This window comes from Lissotriton vulgaris, chromosome 1_1 (genome assembly GCF_964263255.1).
Source record: "Lissotriton vulgaris chromosome 1_1, aLisVul1.2, whole genome shotgun sequence".
Classification (NCBI taxonomy): domain Eukaryota; kingdom Metazoa; phylum Chordata; class Amphibia; order Caudata; family Salamandridae; genus Lissotriton; species Lissotriton vulgaris.
In genome coordinates, this window is record NC_141685.1 from 655,732,262 (window position 1) to 655,755,440 (window position 23,179).

General features: G+C 48.3%; 1 protein-coding gene across 1 annotated transcript in view; it reads right to left on the reverse strand.

The window, feature by feature from the left end:
- Nucleotides 1-23,179, reverse strand: part of TTLL7 (tubulin tyrosine ligase like 7) — a 1,104,754-nt gene that overhangs the window by 501,184 nt on the left and 580,391 nt on the right. The window contains exons 13-14 of the mRNA XM_086936338.1: nt 7,084-7,231; nt 3,707-3,780 (exon numbers count right to left, since the gene is read on the reverse strand). Coding sequence (XP_086792464.1) covers nt 3,707-3,780; nt 7,084-7,231 — 222 coding nt within the window. The remainder of the gene's footprint in view (nt 1-3,706; nt 3,781-7,083; nt 7,232-23,179) is intronic.

A 23,179-nucleotide genomic window follows, 5' to 3' on the forward strand; every position in this document is an offset into this window, starting at 1 on the left:
ACAAGCCGGTGTCACCCTCTTCCTCAGATATGAGCTCTCACCCCACAGCTGCATGTCCCCTCCACCTGTCCAGTGATCGGTCAACTACTTAGGTCATGCATACTCTCAAAGGGTCTGCACATGCAGCATTCATTTAACGTAAACAATAGTTCCCTTCATTTAAACCAATGCCTTATTAGTCTTACATTAGGGCCTAGCTGATGAGTACCACGCCTTTTACAACCAGCAACAGAATATATCTGACTGCATTCTTATTAGAAACTGCAAACAAAACAGGTGATGGACAGAATGTGGATCAATGTCACACATTCACCCCAGTCCAAAGATCTGGGCCCAAATCCATCGTTTTTTTGCACTCCACACCACCCCGGGTTAGACAATGGCGATATGCAAATCAGCTCTGACCCTGTGCCCCATGGGAACAGTCCAGTCCGAACTACAAAAGCCATGTCCTTCCCAGAACGGAATCAAGCATCCGAGGACCGGACCGGTCTCGAGGTAACACCTCTCATCAGCCCGGCTAGCTTGACTCCAGTGGTGTGGAGTGCCTGGGACCCACGTCTGCGCATCCCCAGCGCACTTATGGCGGCAATTGCAAACAAAACAGGTGATGGACAGAATGTGGATCAATGTCACACATTCACCCCAGTCCAAAGATCTGGGCCCAAATCCATCGTTTTTTTGCACTCCACACCACCCCGGGTTAGACAATGGCGATATGCAAATCAGCTCTGACCCTGTGCCCCATGGGAACAGTCCAGTCCGAACTACAAAAGCCATGTCCTTCCCAGAACGGAATCAAGCATCCGAGGACCGGACCGGTCTCGAGGTAACACCTCTCATCAGCCCGGCTAGCTTGACTCCAGTGGTGTGGAGTGCCTGGGACCCACGTCTGAGCATCCCCAGCGCACTTATGGCGGCAATTGCAAACAAAACAGGTGATGGACAGAATGTGGATCAATGTCACACATTCACCCCAGTCCAAAGATCTGGGCCCAAATCCATTGTTTTTTTGCACTCCACACCACCCCGGATTAGACAATGGCGATATGCAAATCAGCTCTGACCCTGTGCCCCATGGGAACAGTCCAGTCCGAACTACAAAAGCCATGTCCTTCCCAGAACGGAATCAAGCATCCGAGGACCGGACCGGTCTCGAGGTAACACCTCTCATCAGCCCGGCTAGCTTGACTCCAGTGGTGTGGAGAGCCTGGGACCCACGTCTGAGCATCCCCAGCGCACTTATGGCGGCAATTGCAAACAAAACAGGTGATGGACAGAATGTGGATCAATGTCACACATTCACCCCAGTCCAAAGATCTGGGCCCAAATCCATCGTTTTTTTGCACTGCACACCACCCCGGGTTAGACAATGACGATATGCAAATCAGCTCTGACCCTGTGCCCCATGGGAACAGTCCAGTCCGAACTACAAAAGCCATGTCCTTCCCAGAACGGAATCAAGCATCCGAGGACAAGACCGGTCTCGAGGTAACACCTCTCATCAGCCCGGCTAGCTTGACTCCAGTGGTGTGGAGTGCCTGGGACCCACGTCTGAGCATCCCCAGCACACTTATGGCGGACTGGACTGTTCCCATGGGGCACAGGGTCAGAGCTGATTTGCATTAAGCCATTATCTAACCCAGGGTGGTGTGGAGTGCAAAAAACGATGGATTTAGGCCCAGATCCTTGTACTGGGGTGAATGTAAGACATTGATCTACATTCTGTCCATCAATTTGTTTTTTGTAATTTTCTCCCTGAGTGTACTGGGGTAGCTCAGACGTGGGTCCCAGAGTCTCCACACCACTGGAGTCAAGCTAGCCGGGCTGATGAGAGGTGTTACCTCGAAACCGGTCCGGTCCTCGGATGCTTGATTCCGGTCTGGGAAAGATATGGCTGTGTAGTTCGGACTGGACTGTTCCCATGGGGCACAGGGTCAGAGCTGATTTGCATAAAGCCATTATCTAACCCAGGGTGGTGTGGAGTGCAAAAAACGATGGATTTAGGCCCAGATCCTTGTACTGGGGTGAATGTAAGACATTGATCTACATTCTGTCCATCAATTTGTTTTTTGTAGCATTCTTATTAGAGGCGGCAGACCCAGAAGCAGAGGACGGCCCGGGACCAGGGTTCAATTCCCGACGTGGCAGGGTCGTGGACCAGTGTCAGCGGACTAGATAATTCTCTCGCCTCGGTGCCTACTCTAACCAGGGATCACACTCGGCAACTCTGGGCATTAGCTTGCCTCATCTCCACAACAGCCCTCCACATAGACCGGGGATGCCTGGTTTCACCTTGGAGATACCTAGTAGGGACCATCTCACAGGGAAAGCCAGGACGGGTTCCCCAGCGGTCTACAGCGCGGAGATACCCCATGTGGGGTGATTCATGCGCTTTACAAGACATCATTACATTACATTACATTCTTTAACTTGTACAACTTTTGATATATAGTTGGCTTGGGAAGAACAGATTGTCAAGGAAGTTTTACAACTGTTTTCAATTTTATGAATGTGCACAGTCAACTTTCTCCAGAACAGGAGACTCTACCCACTGTTTTTTAGGAGCCATTTAAATACAAGGAATTGAAACTTCCTGGATGCAAAGAAGGATCGAAGGAGATTGTTTTCAATGGGCAGACATGGCCCTCTTTGTAGTTGAGGGAGAACTTTCTGTATTTCTGTTGTGTCTGAAAGCCAGGTGAATAATGGATAGATATATAGTCTAGATGAACTAAAATGCTCATTCCTAGTATTGCAGGTATTCCAAGAACGGTATTGACCGCTCCTGAAATCAGAGGCATGGGAGGTGATTGACACTTTTGTTTGAGATAAAAATTGCCACAAATGCTTTGATTTCAAGAGACTGTGCCTTAAGTTAGGGCTCCCTACTCTGTTAGGTTTTATCAACGGATTCTCAGTAATCCTGGGTTTACAAGCTAGAATGTCAAGGATTAAATAGAATTACACATACATATGTAAATCAAAAATTATATTGAAAAATGCCAATCTACATATTCATCTACAGTAAAGAAAGTTGACCAATGACTATACCAGAATTTTAGGACACAGAATAATTATTTAACTGTGAACTAAACATGAAGTGCCTAGAGTTTTAAAGTACAATATTGATGTAGCTGTCACAGATCACAACTTTTCAGGTGCTATGAATTATAATTTACTTTTGATCTTCAGCAGTTATACTAAAGATGTAATTTGATGCATGGTTTGGGCAAAAGTCATTTATAGAATTAACCCCTTCTCTTCAGGTTGTATGGTTTCAATGATTATCAATGTTTGCTCTATGTAGGAATCAAATGTATTTAAAAGATGGTCTTCCAGTACTTTGGAAATAAGTTTGCAAAACACTATTCTACTTAATCAAAGATAGCCATGGTTGCGTAGCATGATACTAAAAAAAAGCCTTACACAGTAGGACAGAAAGCACCATGTTCCCAGAATGTCACGTTTTTCAGTTTGGGATTTAATTTGAAACAAAAAATGCATTTTGGAAGTTGTCAGCTCGGTTCACTTCAATCACGCTATTTGGCCAACTTCCATTTTACAGTCAATGGTAAAAGATAGGCAGTGCTACAATGGTCTTTAAGATATGGAGCCATATGGTCACCATATGCAGGAATGAAAACACAACAGGAAATACCAAAAAAGAACATAAAATGCATAAAAAAAGATGAAGTATTATTACCTGTAGTTCCCCATATGTCTGTTTTCATAGTCCTCTCTAGAAAGTTGCTTACGGACTTGTACGAGGCTTTCTTTCTAGAAGACAAGATATCAAACAATTTCATGACAACTATCAAATTTGATTATACCTTTAATTCTGTCACTCTATAGCACTGGTGTAAACATTTCAAAATAATATTGTGTAATTGCTTTCCATAGAGCTTGCTGATATTTTATAACTGCATTGTAAAACACTACTTTGACGTCCCTGCCTTGCAGAACCAAGAGATAAAAAAATTATAACATCTAACACGAGTGCACAAGGTACAGAAAAGGATTGTTTGATATATGAAGGTCTGAGGGCACAAGATAATTATAGGGATTAGCTAGATAACTTTATAATTGTAAAAAACACAAAGATATTTAGGCATCTCCACTGGGTAATCAGGGAAGAAAATAACTGAGAGAAAATAGAAAGGGTTACAAAAAACTTTAAAACATAGGAATATAAACCTTTTAAAGAAAGTAATTGTAAAAAGAACAACTGAAACATGACAGAACCCATCTTGTATGATCATTGAATGTATGATCCATTGATATAACCAGGGTGACTCCAGGTCCCACCCAGATCAATGGTCACACTCAAAGTGGAGTAATTTCTAGCCCCAATGTTAAAATTGTAGCACTTCATAATCAGGAACTTGGGAGTTAATTTTTTTCTTGAATTTGTCACAAAGATTACACACAAAACCCAATATGTTTTTTCAGGTATATAAATGAATCCATAAAACCATTACAAAGTAAAATTACAGCTCATATATTTATTTGTCTATTAAAGGATAGCGCTTCATCTTGCACAACTGCTGGCTAAATGTTGCTACCTCAATAATACATCTCAGAAACATACATATCAAATCACTGAAAACAATTCAAATCAAATTAGCTTTTAACTTTATCACCCTCATATTCACTACAATGCATTAATGCTGTGTAAAGAGTTAATGTACCTATCATTACAACAGCATTGAGAAATGGACAATTGCTTAATTGTGTAGACCAAACACAATAAAAAGAGATTGTCTTTATTCTGGTTAGCAATACCAATGGATACCGGATTCTAGAAGCTCCGTGGGAACATACAGATAGTGGAAGTGTGCTATACAGATACCGGTAACCTAACAGATCTGAGAAAAGTTTTCAGCAAATACACATGTAACTCTACCTCATCTAGTTTTTTCTTGTCAGCTACAGTCCAAAGTCATCCTCTTTATGTCTCATCTTAACTAGATACTGTCCCTTAAGGCTCATGGACGTCAATAAGAGGTCACCAAGGGCCACAGCTGCAACCTCTGGCTTGCTCCTTGTGACTCCTGGCACAGCCTTTGCAACATCTGGCCTTAGAGATGGCCAAATCAGTGCCAAGTGCACAAGGGTGACACCAAACTGTTTTCTGTCCATTTTTTGCTATGCTAATATTGAACAATATTCTATTATTCACTAAGGGCTAGATGTGGGACACGTTTTAACATGTGCAAACCGATTTGCACCGTGTTTGCACATGAAAAAACATACAGGGCCATGTACAAACCCTATTCCTTTTAAGGAAAACGAGCTGCATTTTTAAAGAAACTGCTTTATTTAAAAGCAGTCTCAGACATGGAGGTCTGCTGAGCCCAGCAGGCCACCATACCTGGGAGGGCCAGCCATACTCAATGGAGTCGCAAATTGCGAGTGCCTCATGAATATTGATGAGGCATTCAATTTGCGACCTAATTGAGAATAGCTAACAGTGTCTCTGACACTGTTGTACACGTCATTTTGCGAGTCACAAATTGCGAGTCACAATTGAGAGCAATTTGCGAATCGCAAAATGACATGGTCATACATCCGGCCCTATAAGTGTAATAAATAATGGAGCACAATTTGCTGGAACAGAACTTTAACGGCAGCTAAGGTATGTAAAAAGGCATTTAAATGTATGCTGTGCATGTGCTTGAGGGCGTGAGTGTATTTATGCCAGAGATAGTGTGTGTAAGTGAACAAAAGAGAGAGTAAGTGAGAATGTTTTGTTATGCTTGCAAATCTGGTGTTGGCCCTTGCACACTGAATTTCCTTGTTGTCTTATAGAGAGACCCATGGTAAAATATAGATGCTGTCTTACTTGAGGCAAATCTTAGCATGACAGACGCCTGTGACAAAATATGGGTCCTGGCACATTGTAGGTAATTCTTGTCACAATGGTGCACCCATAACAAAATGCTAGCCCTGGCACAATGTATCTAATTGTAGATATATGGTGCCATCTATAGCATATTTTGGAAAAAAATTAGGCTTCCTTGGCTTGGCACATCTTGAAAGGATTAAGAATAATAATGAGTGCCATTTCAGAGACTATTACTTTTTAGTACAGTTAAGTAAAAATTGTCCTTTAAATTGCACTATATGACCACACTCTTCCAAATTTTCTTGGTGGGAGAAAACCCCTAGTAGAGGCCTGGCTTTTTTGCTTAACGCCCTTCTTACAATGCTGATAAGTATTACATCATGGAATTTTCAAACATCAAGTGAGCACTAAAATATAGGTGGTATCTAAAATGGATGTATGATGATACAACGCGATCATTTAGATCGCAGTATATTACATGGCTGTTTTTACAACCCAAGTCGTTACAACGACTTGCACCGGAGGGTGTTGGATTTAGGGATAGTATGATTTACTATTCCAACTCCTGTCTACGTACAGTAGGATACGTGTTGCAATAGTAAATCACACTATTCCTTAGTCCAGAGTGCCCCTCCAGTGCAAGTCGGTGTAACGCCTAGCGTTGTAAAAACAGAGATGTAAATGTATTGCGGTGTTTTGGCCATGTTGTAAAGGTCGTTTTCCATCCAAAACAAATGTTTGTTCATATTGTGAAGTAATATTGATCATGAAGGCATTATGTAACTTCAGTAATATCAATTATTAGGACATCATAATAGTTAAGGTCATGACTGGAAAAAATAAGAGCCAAAGGTTCATATGACGATACTTCCTGTGATGTCATTAAGGCCAAAATATCTAATGTCACTTCCGCCGGCATTTTGGCAAATTGACGACCAATTTGAGGTTGGGCTTTTCTCTTCTGTGAAGACTGCCACAAATCCAAATTCTACAGACAAGATAGCTACTACACCTCCCCACAGGACTACATTTTACCTACCTTCTAATGCTTCAATATTGGTATTGCAGGTAGATGTACCTTTGACCCTAATTTAATGTGGCTCTTGTAAATGCTATAATATATTTTTTTAAATATACAAAAATGATAAATAGTTATTCTTAAAATATTAAACCATCAGAGTTAATGAGGAGGAAGCAGAATGGCGTAGAAAAATATTGATCAAATGACTCAGTACCAGTTCCTCTTTCCTCCTCTCAAGTGTGTGACGTTGTTTCTCCCAGTCAGTCGAAGCCGGTGAGAGCCTCTTCATTGATCCTTGGCCATACAGTCGCTTCTGAGCTTGGGCCTTTTGTTGAGCAAGGTTTCTCTTCTTATCACTTGCCCTAGAAGCAGAACATAATTTGAGTTGGGCACATATAAAATAAGGAAATGTTGACTAAGTTATCTGAATGCAAGATTACACAATTGTGGAACGTTACCCCACTGGCGCACCCTGGCTTTGATTTATCGGCAAAACAGAGGGCATCTCTGCTAACACGAATGTGCTCATTTTTTACTCAAAAGGTTTACTACTCATGTTACACATATACTATCACTATCCAATTAATATTTTTCTCTTTAAAAGCAGCCTTATAGTACAGAAATGAACTTTCATTGAGAAGAATATAAGGTTAATCACAACCAACTGGTTTGTCAAGTTTACAAAGCTTCCAGTTTCTATAGTGTGTTGCCTGTGTACTTTTCTGTGCTACATATGACTTTTATTTGACTACCAAGGGTTTAAGTCAGTAATGGATAGGTGTTGTTAAGGATCTAATTTACTCTTTGCCGGAATGTCATAATGAAAGATCATGACCTTACATCATGGAAAATAAGTTAAACTGTAACACATCATATGGTTAGAACAAAAGCTCATGTATTCCACACAATAAAGTTAGCACTGCTGAAAAGCAGACTCATTTGTTTACGCCATTTCTGGTACATGCTTTAATGTGCAGAAGAGGAAGGAAAATGAGTGCTGGCTGAAAGCCCTGAAAGTAAGGATGGGGGAGAGAGTATGAGGGGGAGAGAAAGAGAGAGAGAGAGAGAGAGAGAGAGAGGGAAGGTAGAATGGGTAACTGTGTAATATGAACCAGTATCATTAAAAGCCACAATTGACAGCATTTTACCAATAGTTGGGTAACAGTGTTTGATTTTCAGGATTGGAGGATTGGAGGGGGAATTATATTTGCAAATGTTTAGGTTCAGGGTTCCTGCCTTTTCTTGGATAACTTAGCATTGCAGTAATACCTGGAGACAGGCTACAGACACACAGCGCTAAAAGCAGAAAAATGCCATCCTTCTAAAAGTGCAAACAAAACAGGTGATGGACAGAATGTGGATCAATGTCACACATTCACCCCAGTCCAAAGATCTGGGCCCAAATCCATCGTTTTTTTGCACTCCACACCACCCTGGGTTAGACAATGGCGATATGCAAATCAGCTCTGACCCTGTGCCCCATGGGAACAGTCCAGTCCGAACTACAAAAGCCATGTCCTTCCCAGAACGGAATCAAGCATCCGAGGACCGGACCGGTTTCGAGGTAACAACTCTCATCAGCCCGGCTAGCTTGACTCCAGTGGTGTGGAGTGCCTGGGACCCACTTATGAGCATCCCCAGCGCACTTATGGCGGCAATTGCAAACAGAACAGGTGATGGACCGAATGTGGATCAATGTCACAAATTCACCCCAGTCCAAAGATCTGGGCCCAAATCCATTGTTTTTTTGCACTCCACACCACCCTGGGTTAGACAATGGCGATATGCAAATCAGCTCTGACCCTGTGCCCCATGGGAACAGTCCAGTCCAAACTACAAAAGCCATGTCCTTCCCAGAACGGAGTCAAGCATCCGAGGACCGGACCGGTTTCGAGGTAACACCTCTCATCAGCCCGGCTAGCTTGACTCCAGTGGTGTGGAGTGCCTGGGACCCACGTCTGAGCATCCCCAGCGCACTTATGGCGGCAATTGCAAACAAAACAGGTGATGGACAGAATGTGGATCAATGTCACACATTCACCCCAGTCCAAAGATCTGGGCCCAAATCCATCGTTTTTTTGCACTCCACACCACCCTGGGTTAGACAATGGCGATATGCAAATCAGCTCTGACCCTGTGCCCCATGGGAACAGTCCAGTCCGAACTTGCATATTCCGCCCCAAGTGCGCTGGGGATGCCCAGACGTGGGTCCCAGGCACTCCACACCACTGGAGTCAAGCTAGCCGGGCTGATGAGAGGTGTTACCTCGAAACCGGTCCGGTCCTCGGATGCTTGATTCCGTTCTGGGAAGGACATGGCTTTTGTAGTTCGGACTGGACTGTTCCCATGGGGCACAGGGTCAGAGCTGAATTGCATATCGCTATTGTCTAACCCAGGGTGGTGTGGAGTGCAAAAAAACGATGGATTTGGGCCCAGATCTTTGGACTGGGGTGAGTGTGTGACATTGATCCACATTCGGTCCATCACCTGTTGTGTTTGCTTATTCCGCCCCAAGTGCGCTGGGGATGCCCAGACGTGGGTCCCAGGCACTCCACACTACTGGAGTCAAGCTAGCCGGGCTGATGAGAGGTGTTACCTCGAAACCGGTCCGGTCCTCGGATGCTTGATTCCGTTCTGGGAAGGACATGGCTTTTGTAGTTCGGACTGGACTGTTCCCATGGGGCACAGGGTCAGAGCTGATTTGCATATCGCCATTGTCTAACCCAGGGTGGTTGGAGTGCAAAAAAACGATGGATTTGGGCCCACATCTTTGGACTGGGGTGAGTGTGTGACATTGATCCACATTCGGTCCATCACCTGTTGTGTTTGCATATTCCGCCCCAAGTGCGCTGGGGATGCAAAGACGTGGGTCCCAGACACTCCACACCACTGGAGTCAAGCTAGCCGGGCAGATGAGAGGTGTTACCTCGAAACCGGTCCGGTCCTCGGATGCTTGATTCCGTTCTGGGAAGGACATGGCTTTTGTAGTTCGGACTGGACTGTTCCCATGGGGCACATGGTCAGAGCTGATTTGCATATCGCCATTGTCTAACCCAGGGTGGTGTGGAGTGCAAAAAAACGATGGATTTGGGCCCAGATCTTTGGACTGGTGTGAGTGCGTGACATTGATCCACATTCGGTCCATCACCTGTTGTGTTTGCATATTCCGCCCCAAGTGCGCTGGGGATGCCCAGACGTGGGTCCCAGGCACTCCACACCACTGGAGTCAAGCTAGCCGGGCTGATGAGAGGTGTTACCTCGAAACCGGTCCGGTCCTCGGAGGCTTGATTCCGTTCTGGGAAGGACATGGCTTTTGTAGTTTGGACTGGGCTGTTCCCATGGGGCACAGGGTCAGAGCTGATTTGCATATCGCCATTGTCTAACCCAGGGTGGTGTGGAGTGCAAAAAAACGATGGATTTGGGCCCAGATCTTTGGACTGGGGTGAGTGTGTGACATTGATCCACATTCGGTCCATCACCTGTTGTGTTTGCATATTCCGCCCCAAGTGCGCTGGGGATGCCCAGACGTGGGTCCCAGGCACTCCACACCACTGGAGTCAAGCTAGCCGGGCTGATGAGAGGTGTTACCTCGAAACCGGTCCGGTCCTCGGATGCTTGAGTCCGTTCTGGGAAGGACATGCTTTTGTAGTTCGGACTGGACTGTTCCCATGGGGCACAGGGTCAGAGCTGATTTGCATATCGCCATTGTCTAACCCTGGGTGGTGTGGAGTGCAAAAAAACGATGGATTTGGGCCCAGATCTTTGGACTGGGGTGAGTGTGTGACATTGATCCACATTCGGTCCATCACCTGTTGTGTTTGCATATTCCGCCCCAAGTGCGCTGGGGATGCCCATACGTGGGTCCCAGGCACTCCACACCACTGGAGTCAAGCTAGCCGGGCTGATGAGAGGTGTTACCTCGAAACCGGTCCGGTCCTCGGATGCTTGATTCCGTTCTGGGAAGGACATGGCTTTTGTAGTTCGGACTGGACTCTTCCCATGGGGCACAGGGTCAGAGCTGATTTGCATATCGCCATTGTCTAACCCAGGGTGGTGTGGAGTGCAAAAAAACGATGGATTTGGGCCCAGATCTTTGGACTGGGGTGAGTGTGTGACATTGATCCACATTCGGTCCATCACCTGTTGTGTTTGCATATTCCGCCCCAAGTGTGCTGGGGATGCCCAGACGTGGGTCCCAGGCACTCCACACCACAGGAGTCAAGCTAGCCGGGCTGATGAGAGGTGTTACCTCGAAACCGGTCCGGTCCTCGGATGCTTGATTCCGTTCTGGGAAGGACATGGCTTTTGTAGTTCGGACTGGACTGTTCCCATGGGGCACAGGGTCAGAGCTGATTTGCATATCGCCATTGTCTGACCCAGGGTGGTGTGGAGTGCAAAAAAACGATGGATTTGGACCCAGATCTTTGGACTGGGGTGAGTGTGTGACATTGATCCACATTCGGTCCATCACCTGTTGTGTTTGCATATTCCGCCCCAAGTGCGCTGGGGATGCCCAGACGTGGGTCCCAGGCACTCCACACCACTGGAGTCAAGCTAGCCGGGCTGATGAGAGGTGTTACGCCAGGATGCCCGTAGGGTTGCAGATGCGCTTTACAAATGCTATAAATAAATAAAATAAATAATTACCTCGAAACCGGTCCGGTGCTCGGATGCTTGATTCCGTTCTGGGAAGGACATGGCTTTTGTAGTTCGGACTGGACTATTCCCATGGGGCACAGGGTCAGAGCTGAATTGCATATCGCCATTGAGTAACCCAGGGTGGTGTGGAGTGCAAAAAAACGATGGATTTGGGCCCAGATCTTTGGACTGGGGTGAGTGTGTGACATTGATCCACATTCGGTCCATCACCTGTTGTGTTTGCATATTCCGCCCCAAGTGCGCTGGGGATGCCCAGACGTGGGTCCCAGGCACTCCACACCACTGGAGTCAAGCTAGCCGGGCTGATGAGAGGTGTTACCTCGAAACCGGTCTGGTCCTCGGATGCTTGATTCCGTTCTGGGAAGGACATGGCTTTTGTAGTTCGGACTCGACTGTTTCCATGGGGCACAGGGTCAGAGCTGATTTGCATATCGCCATTGTCTAACCCAGGGTGGTGTGGAGTGCAAAAAAACGATGGATTTGGGCCCAGATCTTTGGACTGGGGTGAGTGTGTGACATTGATCCACATTCGGTCCATCACCTGTTGTGTTTGCATATGCCACCCAAAGTGCGCTGGGGATGCCCAGACGTGGGTCCCAGGCACTCCACACCACTGGAGTCAAGCTAGCCGGGCTGATGAGAGGTGTTACCTCAACACCGGTCCGGTCCTCGGATGCTTGATTCCGTTCTGGGAAGGACATGGCTTTTGTAGTTCAGACTGGACTGTTCCCATGGGGCACAGGGTCAGAGCTGATTTGCATATCGCCATTGTCTAACCCAGGGTGGTGTGGAGTGCAAAAAAACGATGGATTTGGGCCCAGATCTTTGGACTGGGGTGAGTGTGTGACATTGATCCACATTCGGTCCATCACCTGTTGTGTTTGCATATTCCACCCAAAGTGCGCTGGGGATGCCCAGACGTGGGTCCCAGGCACTCCACACCACTGGAGTCAAGCTAGCCGGGCTGATGAGAGGTGTTACCTCGAAACCGGTCCGGTCCTCGGATGCTTGATTCCGTTCTGGGAAGGACATGGCTTTTGTAGTTCAGACTGGACTGTTCCCATGGGGCACACGGTCAGAGCTGATTTGCATATCGCCATTGTCTAACCCAGGGTGGTGTGGAGTGCAAAAAAACGATGGATTTGGGCCCAGATCTTTGGACTGGTGTGAGTGTGTGACATTGATCCACATTCGGTCCATCACCTGTTGTGTTTGCATATTCCGCCCCAAGTGCGCTGGGGATGCCCAGACGTGGGTCCCAGGTACTCCACACCACTGGAGTCAAGCTAGCCGGGCTGATAAGAGGTGTTACGCCAGGATGCCCGTAGGGTTGCAGATGCGCTTTACAAATGCTATAAATAAATAAAATAAATAATTACCTCGAAACCGGTCCGGTGCTCTAATGCTTGATTCCGTTCTGGGAAGGACATGGCTTTTGTAGTTCGGACTGGACTATTCCCATGGGGCACAGGGTCAGAGCTGAATTGCATATCGCCATTGAGTAACCCAGGGTGGTGTGGAGTGCATATAAACGATGGATTTGGGCCCAGATCTTTGGACTGGGGTGAGTGTGTGACATTGATCCACATTCGGTCCATCACCTGTTGTGTTTGCATATTCCGCTCCAAGTGCGCTGGGGATGCCCAGACGTGGGTCCCAGGCACTCCACACCACTGGAGTCAAGCTAGCCGGGCTGATGAGAGGTGTTACCTCGAAACCGGTCTGGTCCTCGGATGCTTGATTCCGTTCTGGGAAGGACATGGCTTTTGTAGTTCGGACTCGACTGTTCCCATGGGGCACAGGGTCAGAGCTGATTTGCATATCGCCATTGTCTAACCCAGGGTGGTGTGGAGTGCAAAAAAACGATGGATTTGGGCCCAGATCTTTGGACTGGGGTGAGTGTGTGACATTGATCCACATTCGGTCCATCACCTGTTGTGTTTGCATATGCCACCCAAAGTGTGCTGGGGATGCCCAGACGTGGGTCCCAGGCACTCCACACCACTGGAGTCAAGCTAGCCGGGCTGATGAGAGGTTTTACCTCGAAACCGGTCCGGTCCTCGGATGCTTGATTCCGTTCTGGGAAGGACATGGCTTTTGTAGTTCAGACTGGACTGTTCCCATGGGGCACAGGGTCAGAGCTGATTTGCATATCGCCATTGTCTAACCCAGGGTGGTGTGGAGTGCAAAAAAACGATGGATTTGGGCCCAGATCTTTGGACTGGGGTGAGTGTGTGACATTGATCCACATTCGGTCCATCACCTGTTGTGTTTGCATATTCCACCCAAAGTGCACTGGGGATGCCCAGACGTGGGTCCCAGGCACTCCACACCACTGGAGTCAAGCTAGCCGGGCTGATGAGAGGTGTTACCTCGAAACCGGTCCGGTCCTCGGATGCTTGATTCCGTTCTGGGAAGGACATGGCTTTTGTAGTTCAGACTGGACTGTTCCCATGGGGCACAGGGTCAGAGCTGATTTGCATATCGCCATTGTCTAACCCAGGGTGGTGTGGAGTGCAAAAAAACAATGGATTTGGGCCCAAATCTTTGGACTGGTGTGAGTGTGTGACATTGATCCACATTCGGTCCATCACCTGTTGTGTTTGCATATTCCGCCCCAAGTGCGCTGGGGATGCCCAGACGTGGGTCCCAGGCACTCCACACCACTGGAGTCAAGCCGGCCGGGCTGATGAGAGGTGTTACCTCGAAACCGGTCCGGTCCTCGGATGCTTGATTCCGTTCTGGGAAGGACATGCTTTTGTAGTTCGGACTGGACTGTTCCCATGGGGCACAGGGTCAGAGCTGATTTGCATATCGCCATTGTCTAACCCAGGGTGGTGTGGAGTGCAAAAAAACAATGGATTTGGGCCCAGATCTTTGGACTGGGGTGAGTGTGTGACATTGATCCACATTCGGTCCATCACCTGTTGTGTTTGCATATTCCGCCCCAAGTGCGCTGGGGATGCCCAGACGTGGGTCCCAGGCACTCCACACCACTGGAGTCAAGCTAGCCGGGCTGATGAGAGGTGTTACCTCGAAACCGGTCCGGTCCTCGGATGCTTCATTCCGTTCTGTGAAGGATATGGCTTTTGTAGTTCGGACTGGACTGTTCCCATGGGGCACAGGGTCAGAGCTGATTTGCATATCGCCATTGTCTAACCAAGGGTGGTGTGGAGTGCAAAAAAACGATGGATTTGGCCCAGATCTTTGGACTCGGGTGAGTGTGTGACATTGATCCACATTCGGTCCATCACCTGTTGTGTTTGCATATTCCGCCCCAAGTGCGCTGGGGATGCCCAGACGTGGGTCCCAGGCACTCCACACCACTGGAGTCAAGCTAGCCGGGCTGATGAGAGGTGTTACCTCGAAACCGGTCCGGTCCTCGGATGCTTGATTATGTTCTGGGAAGGACATGGCATTTGTTGTTCGGACTGGACTGTTCCCATGGGGCACAGGGTCAGAGCTGATTTGCATATCGCCATTGTCTAACCCAGGGTGGTGTGGAGTGCAAAAAAACCATGGATTTGGGCCCAGATCTTTGGACTGGGGTGAGTGTGTGACATTGATCCACATTCGGTCCATCACCTGTTGTGTTTGCATATTCCGCCCCAAGTGCGCTGGGGATGCCCAGACGTGGGTCCCAGGCACTCCACACCACTGGAGTCAAGCTAGCCGGGCTGATGAGTGGTGTTACCTCGAAACCGGTCCGGTCCTCGGATGCTTGATTCCGATCTGGGAAGGACATGGCTTTTGTAGTTCGGACTGGACTGTTCCCATGGGGCACAGGGTCAGAGCTGATTTGCATATTGCCATTGTCTAACCCAGGGTGGTGTGGAGTGCAAAAAAAAGATGGATTTGGGCCCAGATCTTTGGACTGGGGTGAGTGTGTGACATTGATCCACATTCGGTCCATCACCTGTTGTGTTTGCATATTCCGCCCCAAGTGCGCTGGGGATGCCCAGACGTGGGTCCCAGGCACTCCACACCACTGGAGTCAAGCTAGCCGGGCTGATGAGAGGTGTTACCTCGAAACCGGTCCGGTCCTCGGATGCTTGATTCCGTTCTGGGAAGGACATGGCTTTTGTAGTTCGGACTGGACTGTTCCCATGGGGCAAAGGGTCAAAGCTGATTTGCATATCGCCATTGTCTAACCCAGGGTGGTGTGGAGTGCAAAAAAACGATGGATTTGGGCCCAGATCTTTGGACTGGGGTGAGTGCGTGACATTGATCCACATTCGGTCCATCACCTGTTGTGTTTGCATATTCCACCCCAAGTGCGCTGGGGATGCCCAGACGTGGGTCCCAGGCACTCCACACCACTGGAGTCAAGCTAGCCTGGCTGATGAGAGGTGTTACCTCGAAACCGGTCCGGTCCTCGGATGCTTGATTCTGTTCTGGGAAGGACATGGCTTTTGTAGTTCGGACTGGACTGTTCCCATGGGGCACAGGGTCAGAGCTGATTTGCATATCGCCATTGTCTAACCCAGGGTGGTGTGGAGTGCAAAAAAACAATGGATTTAGGCCCAGATCTTTGGACTGGGGTGAGTGTGTGACATTGATCCACATTCGGTCCATCACCTGTTGTGTTTGCATATTCCGCCCCAAGTGCGCTGGGGATGCCCAGACGTGGGTCCCAGGCACTCCACACCACTGGAGTCAAGCTAGGCGGGCTGATGAGAGGTGTTACCTCGAAACCGGTCCGGTCCTCGGATACTTGCTTCCGTTCTGGGAAGGACATGGCTTTTGTAGTTCGGACTGGACTGTTCCCATGAGGCACAGGGTCAGAGCTGATTTGCATATCGCCATTGTCTAACCCAGGGTGGTGTGGAGTGCAAAAAAACGATGGATTTGGACCCAGATCTTTGGACTGGGGCGAGTGTGTGACATTGATCCACATTCGGTCCATCACCTGTTGTGTTTGCATATTCCGCCCCAAGTGCGCTGGGGATGCCCAGACGTGGGTCCCAGGCACTCCACACCACTGGAGTCAAGCTAGCCGGGCTGATGAGAGGTGTTACGCCAGGATGCCCGTAGGGTTGCAGATGCGCTTTACAAATGCTATAAATAAATAAAATAAATAATTACCTCGAAACCGGTCCGGTGCTCGGATGCTTGATTCTGTTCTGGGAAGGACATGGCTTTTGTAGTTCGGACTGGACTGTTCCCATGGGGCACAGGGTCAGAGCTGAATTGCATATCGCCATTGTCTAACCCAGGGTGGTGTGGAGTGCAAAAAAACGATGGATTTGGGCCCAACTCTTTGGACTGGGGTGAGTGTGTGACATTGATCCACATTCGGTCCATCACCTGTTGTGTTTGCATATTCCGCCCCAAGTGCGCTGGGGATGCCCAGACGTGGGTCCCAGGCACTCCACACCACTGGAGTCAAGCTAGCCGGGCTGATGAGAGGTGTTACCTCGAAACCGGTCTGGTCCTCGGATGCTTGATTCCGTTCTGGGAAGGACATGGCTTTTGTAGTTCGGACTCGACTGTTCCCATGGGGCACAGGGTCAGAGCTGATTTGCATATCGCCATTGTCTAACCCAGGGTGGTGTGGAGTGCAAAAAAACGATGGATTTGGGCCCAGATCTTTGGACTGGGGTGAGTGTGTGACATTGATCCAGATTCGGTCCATCACATGTTGTGTTTGCATATTCCGCCCCAAGAGTGCTGGGGATGCCCAGACGTGGGTCCCAGGCACTCCACACCACTGGAGTCAAGCTAGCCGGGCTGATGAGAGGTGTTACCTCGAAACCTGTCCGGTCCTCGGATGCTTGATTCCGTTCTGGGAAGGACATGGCTTTTGTAGTTCGGACTGGACTGTTCCCATGGGGCACAGGGTCAGAGCTGATTTGCATATCGCCATTGTCTAACCCAGGGTGGTGTGGAGTGCAAAAAAACGATGGATTTGGGCCCAGATCTTTGGACTGGGGTGAGTGTGTGATATTGATCCACATTCGGTCCATCACCTGTTGTGTTTGCATATTCCGCCCCAAGTGCGCTGGGGATGCCCAGACTTGGGTCCCAAGCACTCCACACCACTGGAGTCAAGCTAGCCGGGCTGATGAGAGGTGTTACCTCGAAACCGGTCCAGTCCTCGGATGCTTGATTCCGTTCTGGGAAGGACATGCTTTTGTAGTTCGGACTGGACTGTTCCCATGGGGCACAAGGTCAGAGCTGATTGCATATCGCCATTGTCTAACCCAGGGTGGTGTGGAGTGCAAAAAAACGATGGATTTGGGCCCAGATCTTTGGACTGGGGTGAGTGTGTGACATTAATCCACATTCAGTCCATCACCTGTTGTGTTTGCATATTCCGCCCAAAGTGCGCTGGGGATGCCCAGACGTGGGTCCCAGGCACTCCACACCACTGGAGTCAAGCTAGCCGGGCTGATGAGAGGTGTTACCTCGAAACCGGTCCGGTCCTCGGATGCTTGATTCCGTTCTGGGAAGGACATGGCTTTTTTAGTTCGGACTGGACTGTTCCCATGGGGCACAGGGTCAGAGCTGATTTGCATATCGCCATTGTCTAACCCAGGGTGGTGTGGAGTGCAAAAAAACGATGGATTTGGGCCCAGATCTTTGGACTCGGTGGAGTGTGTGACATTGATCCACATTCGGTCCATCACCTGTTGTGTTTGCATATTCCACCCCAAGTGCGCTGGGGATGCCCAGACGTGGGTCCCAGGCACTCCACACCACTGGAGTCAAGCTAGCCGGGCTGATGAGAGGTGTTACCTCGAAACCGGTCCGGTCCTCGGATGCCTGATTCCGTTCTGGGAAGGACATGGCATTTGTAGTTCGGACTGGACTGTTCCCATGGGGCACAGGGTCAGAGCTGATTTGCATATCGCCATTGTCTAACCCAGGGTGGTGTGGAGTGCAAAGAAACGATGGATTTGGGCCCAGATCTTTGGACTGGGGTGAGTGTGTGACATTGATCCACATTCGGTCCATCACCTGTTGTGTTTGCATATTCCACCCCAAGTGCGCTGGGGATGCCCAGACGTGGGTCCCAGGCACTCCACACCACTGAAGTCAAGCTAGCCGAGCTAATGAGAGGTGTTACCTCGAAACCGGTCCGGTCCTCGGATGCTTGATTCCGTTCTGGGAAGGACATGGCTTTTGTAGTTCGGACTGGACTGTTCCCATGGGGCACAGGGTCAGAGCTGATTTGCATATCGCCATTGTCTAACCCAGGGTGGTGTGGAGTGCAAAAAAACGATGGATTTGGGCCCAGATCTTTGGACTGGGGTGAGTGTGTGACATTGATCCACATTCGGTCCATCACCTGTTGTGTTTGCATATTCCGCCCCAAGTGCGCTGGGGATGCCTAGACGTGGGTCCCAGGCACTCCACACCACTGGAGTCAAGCTAGCCGGGCTGATGAGAGGTGTTACCTCGAAACCGGTCCGGTCCTCGGATGCTTGATTCCGTTCTGGGAAGGACATGGCTTTTGTAGTTCGGACTGGACTGTTCCCATGGGGCACAGGGTCAAAGCTGATTTGCATATCGCCATTGTCTAACCCAGGGTGGTGTGGAGTGCAAAAAAATGATGGATTTGGGCCCAGATCTTTGGACTGGGGTGAGTGTGTGACATTGATCCACATTCGGTCCATCACCTGTTGTGTTTGCATATTCCGCCCCAAGTGCGCTGGGGATGCCCAGACGTGGGTCCCAGGCACTCCACACCACTGGAGTCAAGCTAGCCGGGCTGATGAGAGGTGTTACCTCGAAACCGGTCCGGTCCTCGGATGCTTGATTCCGTTCTGGGAAGGACATGGCTTTTGTAGTTCGGACTGGACTGTTCCCATGGGGCACAGGGTCAGAGCTGATTTGCATATCGCCATTGTCTAACCCAGGGTGGTGTGGAGTGCAAAAAAACGATGGATTTGAGCCCAGATCTTTGGACTGGGGTGAGTGTGTGACATTGATCCACATTCGGTCCATCACCTGTTGTGTTTGCGCATCCTTCTAAAAGTGGCATTTTTAAAATTGCAATGATAAATTCGACCTTACCATTGAAAATGATTTATCATTACAATTCCATAGGTACTTAACGTTAAAGATCCACCTTCTTTCAATTAGGAATTATACATATTAGATATAACAAGGAATCCTTCAATGTTAACCTATGGGAGGGGTAGGCCTCACAGTAGTAAAAAATGAATTTGGGACTTTTTCACTACCAGGACATGTAAACTTAAAAGCAGATGTCCTACCTTTTACTTACAAAGCACCCTGCCCTATAGGCTACCTAGGGCCTACCTTCGGGGTGACTTCTATGTAATAGAATGGGGAGTTTAAGGCTTGGCAAGGGCATTTAAATGACAAAACCAACATGGCAGTGTAAACTGTGCTCACAGGCTCTGCATTGGCAGGCCTGAGATTTGTTTTAAAGGGCTTCTTAAGTGGGTGGCACAGGCAGTGGTGCAGGCTCACTATTAGCATTTAATATAGAGGCCCTGGGCACCTGTAGTGCACTTTACTAGGTATTTATAAGTACATTTAATATGTCATTTATATAGAAATGGGTTTTCTGGTTGGCTAGGGTTATGCACCTAAGCCAAACAGAATCCACCACTTTTGTCAGGATAATGGGTTTATATGTCTAAAACAACCCCTGCTCACCCCCTTGGTAACTTGGCACTTGCAGTCAGGCTTATCTCGAGGCAGTGTGTAAAGCATTTTCATAAAACAAACAATAATACAGTGAAAACACTACAAAAGGAGACTACACCAGTTTTAGGAAAATATCCAATATTTATCTGTGTAAAACAAGACCAAAACAATAAAAATCAAACATGCAGTAATCCACAATACCAATAAAGCAAAAATGGGTGTTATGCCAGTTCCTTGAAGATGATTGAATTAAAGGTATAATCAAAGATGATAGCTCTGTCTGGGGCTATCACAGACTTGTGACCAAACAAATCCAACAATTCCAGCTAGTTGTGGTGTCGCAGGCCTGCTACGTTGTCAGCGAGACCCATAAAATAGTACTTTTGGAGATGCAGGACGTCAGATCTTGCGGTGAGGTCCAGTGGAGCGGCGTCGGCAGGCATCGCTTCCGGGATTCGGTGCAGGAGTTGTCGGGCCCTTGAAATCACAGGAGCTGCAGGTCGAACTCAGTGAGTTTGAGGTGAGGAGCGCCAGCGTCTGCAGGAATTGAGGCTGCGGTGTGAAGTGGAGTGGTGCCCTCAGGTCATGGTACAGGCAGCGGCTCGGTGATGGTCGGTGAGACCAGGGCTGCGGTGCAAAGTAGAGAGGTGCTCATTGCGGTGCTGACAGGTCATGGTGCATTCAGAGGGGACGTCATTGCTGAAGTGCTGTCGTCGGTAGACCCAAGGCTGTGGTGCGAAATAGGGCAATGCAGTGTGCAGAGCCCACAGGTCACGGTGCAGGCAGTGGTGTTGGTTGACAATCTGGTGTTGATGGCACTGGCATGGGTGGGCAAATGCTGCGGTGTGGGACGGGGCAGTGCATCGAGTAACCTACAAGTGGTGCCCTCAAACCATGATGTAGGCAGTGGTGTCGATGTCAGCTTGTGGCGAGGGTGGTGTGGAGACCAGGGCTGTGGTGCAAAGCAGGACAGTGCTCCATGTTCTCCACAAATGCTGTCCACAGGTCACAGTGCAGGCAGCGGCAGCAGTGACGGCGCTGCGGATACAAAGTCAGCGGTGTGAAGCGAAGCAGTGCGGATTGGGATGCCCACACCTCATGATGCAAGCAGCGGCTCAGTGGTAGCATCGGACGGTGTTGTTGGTGAGAACAGGGTTGCAGTGCGAAGTGCAGCAGTGCCTTTAGTTCACAGAGCCGTCATCAGCATCATTGACAGTGCCAGGTTACCTATTTCCTCATAGAAGCTGAAACATCCAGTTTCAGAAGCCGGTACCCAGAAGAAGTTGAAGTCTTTGATTTCCCTGAGACTTTCAACAGGGGCAAGCTCTACATCAAGCCCTTGGTGATACGTATAATGTAGAAAGAACAGTCCAGTCATTACCCTGGCCAAGACAGAAGCAGCAACTGCAGGCCAACCCAGCAAAGCACACCTCAAAGTGGTAGTCTCTTCTCACAGCTCTTCCAGCTCTTCTTCCTGGCAGGTTCATTAGTCCAGGAGTAATCTAAACCCACTGAAAAAGCCAAGTCTAACAATTGTGGATATGTCAATCAAGCCATGTTTAGGGAATGATCACATGCACTTTAGCACTGGTTAGACCAGAGTCCTAAAACCAACAAAACGAGATCAGCAAAATTAAAAGCAAGCAGGGAAAATGTTTGGGAGAAGACCACCTTAAGGCTGACAGGTCTAACAAAGACACATACAGAATTCATAACAGATTAGTGATAAAGAACGTGGAATATAAATTAAAGTTCGAATTTATTCCCACTACGCAACCAATATAATAATTACCTTATAAAAAATATTCCAAACCGCCCTGAAGACATTTTTTTTAATCTGAAAAAAGGCTTGCTATAAGGGGCACAATAAAGACTACTGTAATGAAGGGCGTGGCCTCAAACAATGGAGTCAGACATGCTCTGAAGTGGCTCACGCCAAACTCCACAAAGCATAGGCAGAATAGTGGCCCATTGATCCCTGATTTCAATACTGAAACCCACAGAAATGTTCCCAATGGCAGTCCCCCGAAGGATGAATGAGCTGTGGAAGAGATCTGAGGAGCTGCAGGTGCAGGGCTGTGTTTGAATCAAGATGGTAACTGGGTAGTGTGTGGTCTGGCTTGGGCTGCTGAAGAAAATCCCCCTAAGCAGCCGGAAGCTATGCTAAATGACCTTGTCTACTGACTGTTTCAGCTGGTCAGAGGTCAGAGAAGGGAGGGGACTGTGAAGGAGATCAGATAATTGGGCAGAGCGGAGCCACAGTTACCAGGATTGGGGCCAGGAGCTTCACAGTCTGGTATGGATAAATCTGTGGCGTTGACTGAGTGTCATTGGGCATTACTGGTAACTCCATATAGCAGAGAGTTAAATGTGGACTGGTGGACCTTGGACAGGAGATGTGGGGATACGGGCAAGTACCTGAAACATCAGAAAGGAGTGATTCCTCATTTGGAGTCACTGCAGCATAGACTACAAAAAAAAGTGATGTTCACGGTCTGAGGACTTTGGGTCAGCACAACCCTCTGTTAGAATGTGGGCATCCCTGACCATGAGGGTAGTGCCCTGTAATGGCCTCTGTGCCTTGGGAGTAGGTCAAACAGGATGTATGCATTGCCAAACCGCAAGTGAAGATAAAAACTGTGAGAAGTTAGACTTCAGAAGATTTCGGAGGAGTTGCTTGACCATGTGTTCATCTCTCTGAGTGCTGAAGAGTGAAGCAGGGAGACCAGGATGATCATCTGACTGCAGATGAGCCTGATAGGCCCTAACAAGACATTGTTTTGAGGACAGGGCAGCCTTGAACAACATTTCTACCGGGGATGATGGACAGCTATTCACATAGATTACAATGGGCGAGGGTCATTAAAAGAAGAGACAAGGACAGGCTTCCAAAATCCAGAGGAGCTGGTAGTGGTGACAATCCACCAGCTGAAGATACATTGGCAGGACAGGATAAACTGGACAATATCCAAAGAAGTACTGGTGCACAAAAATGACGCATTTGCCACAGGCCTCAATTTACTACGAGC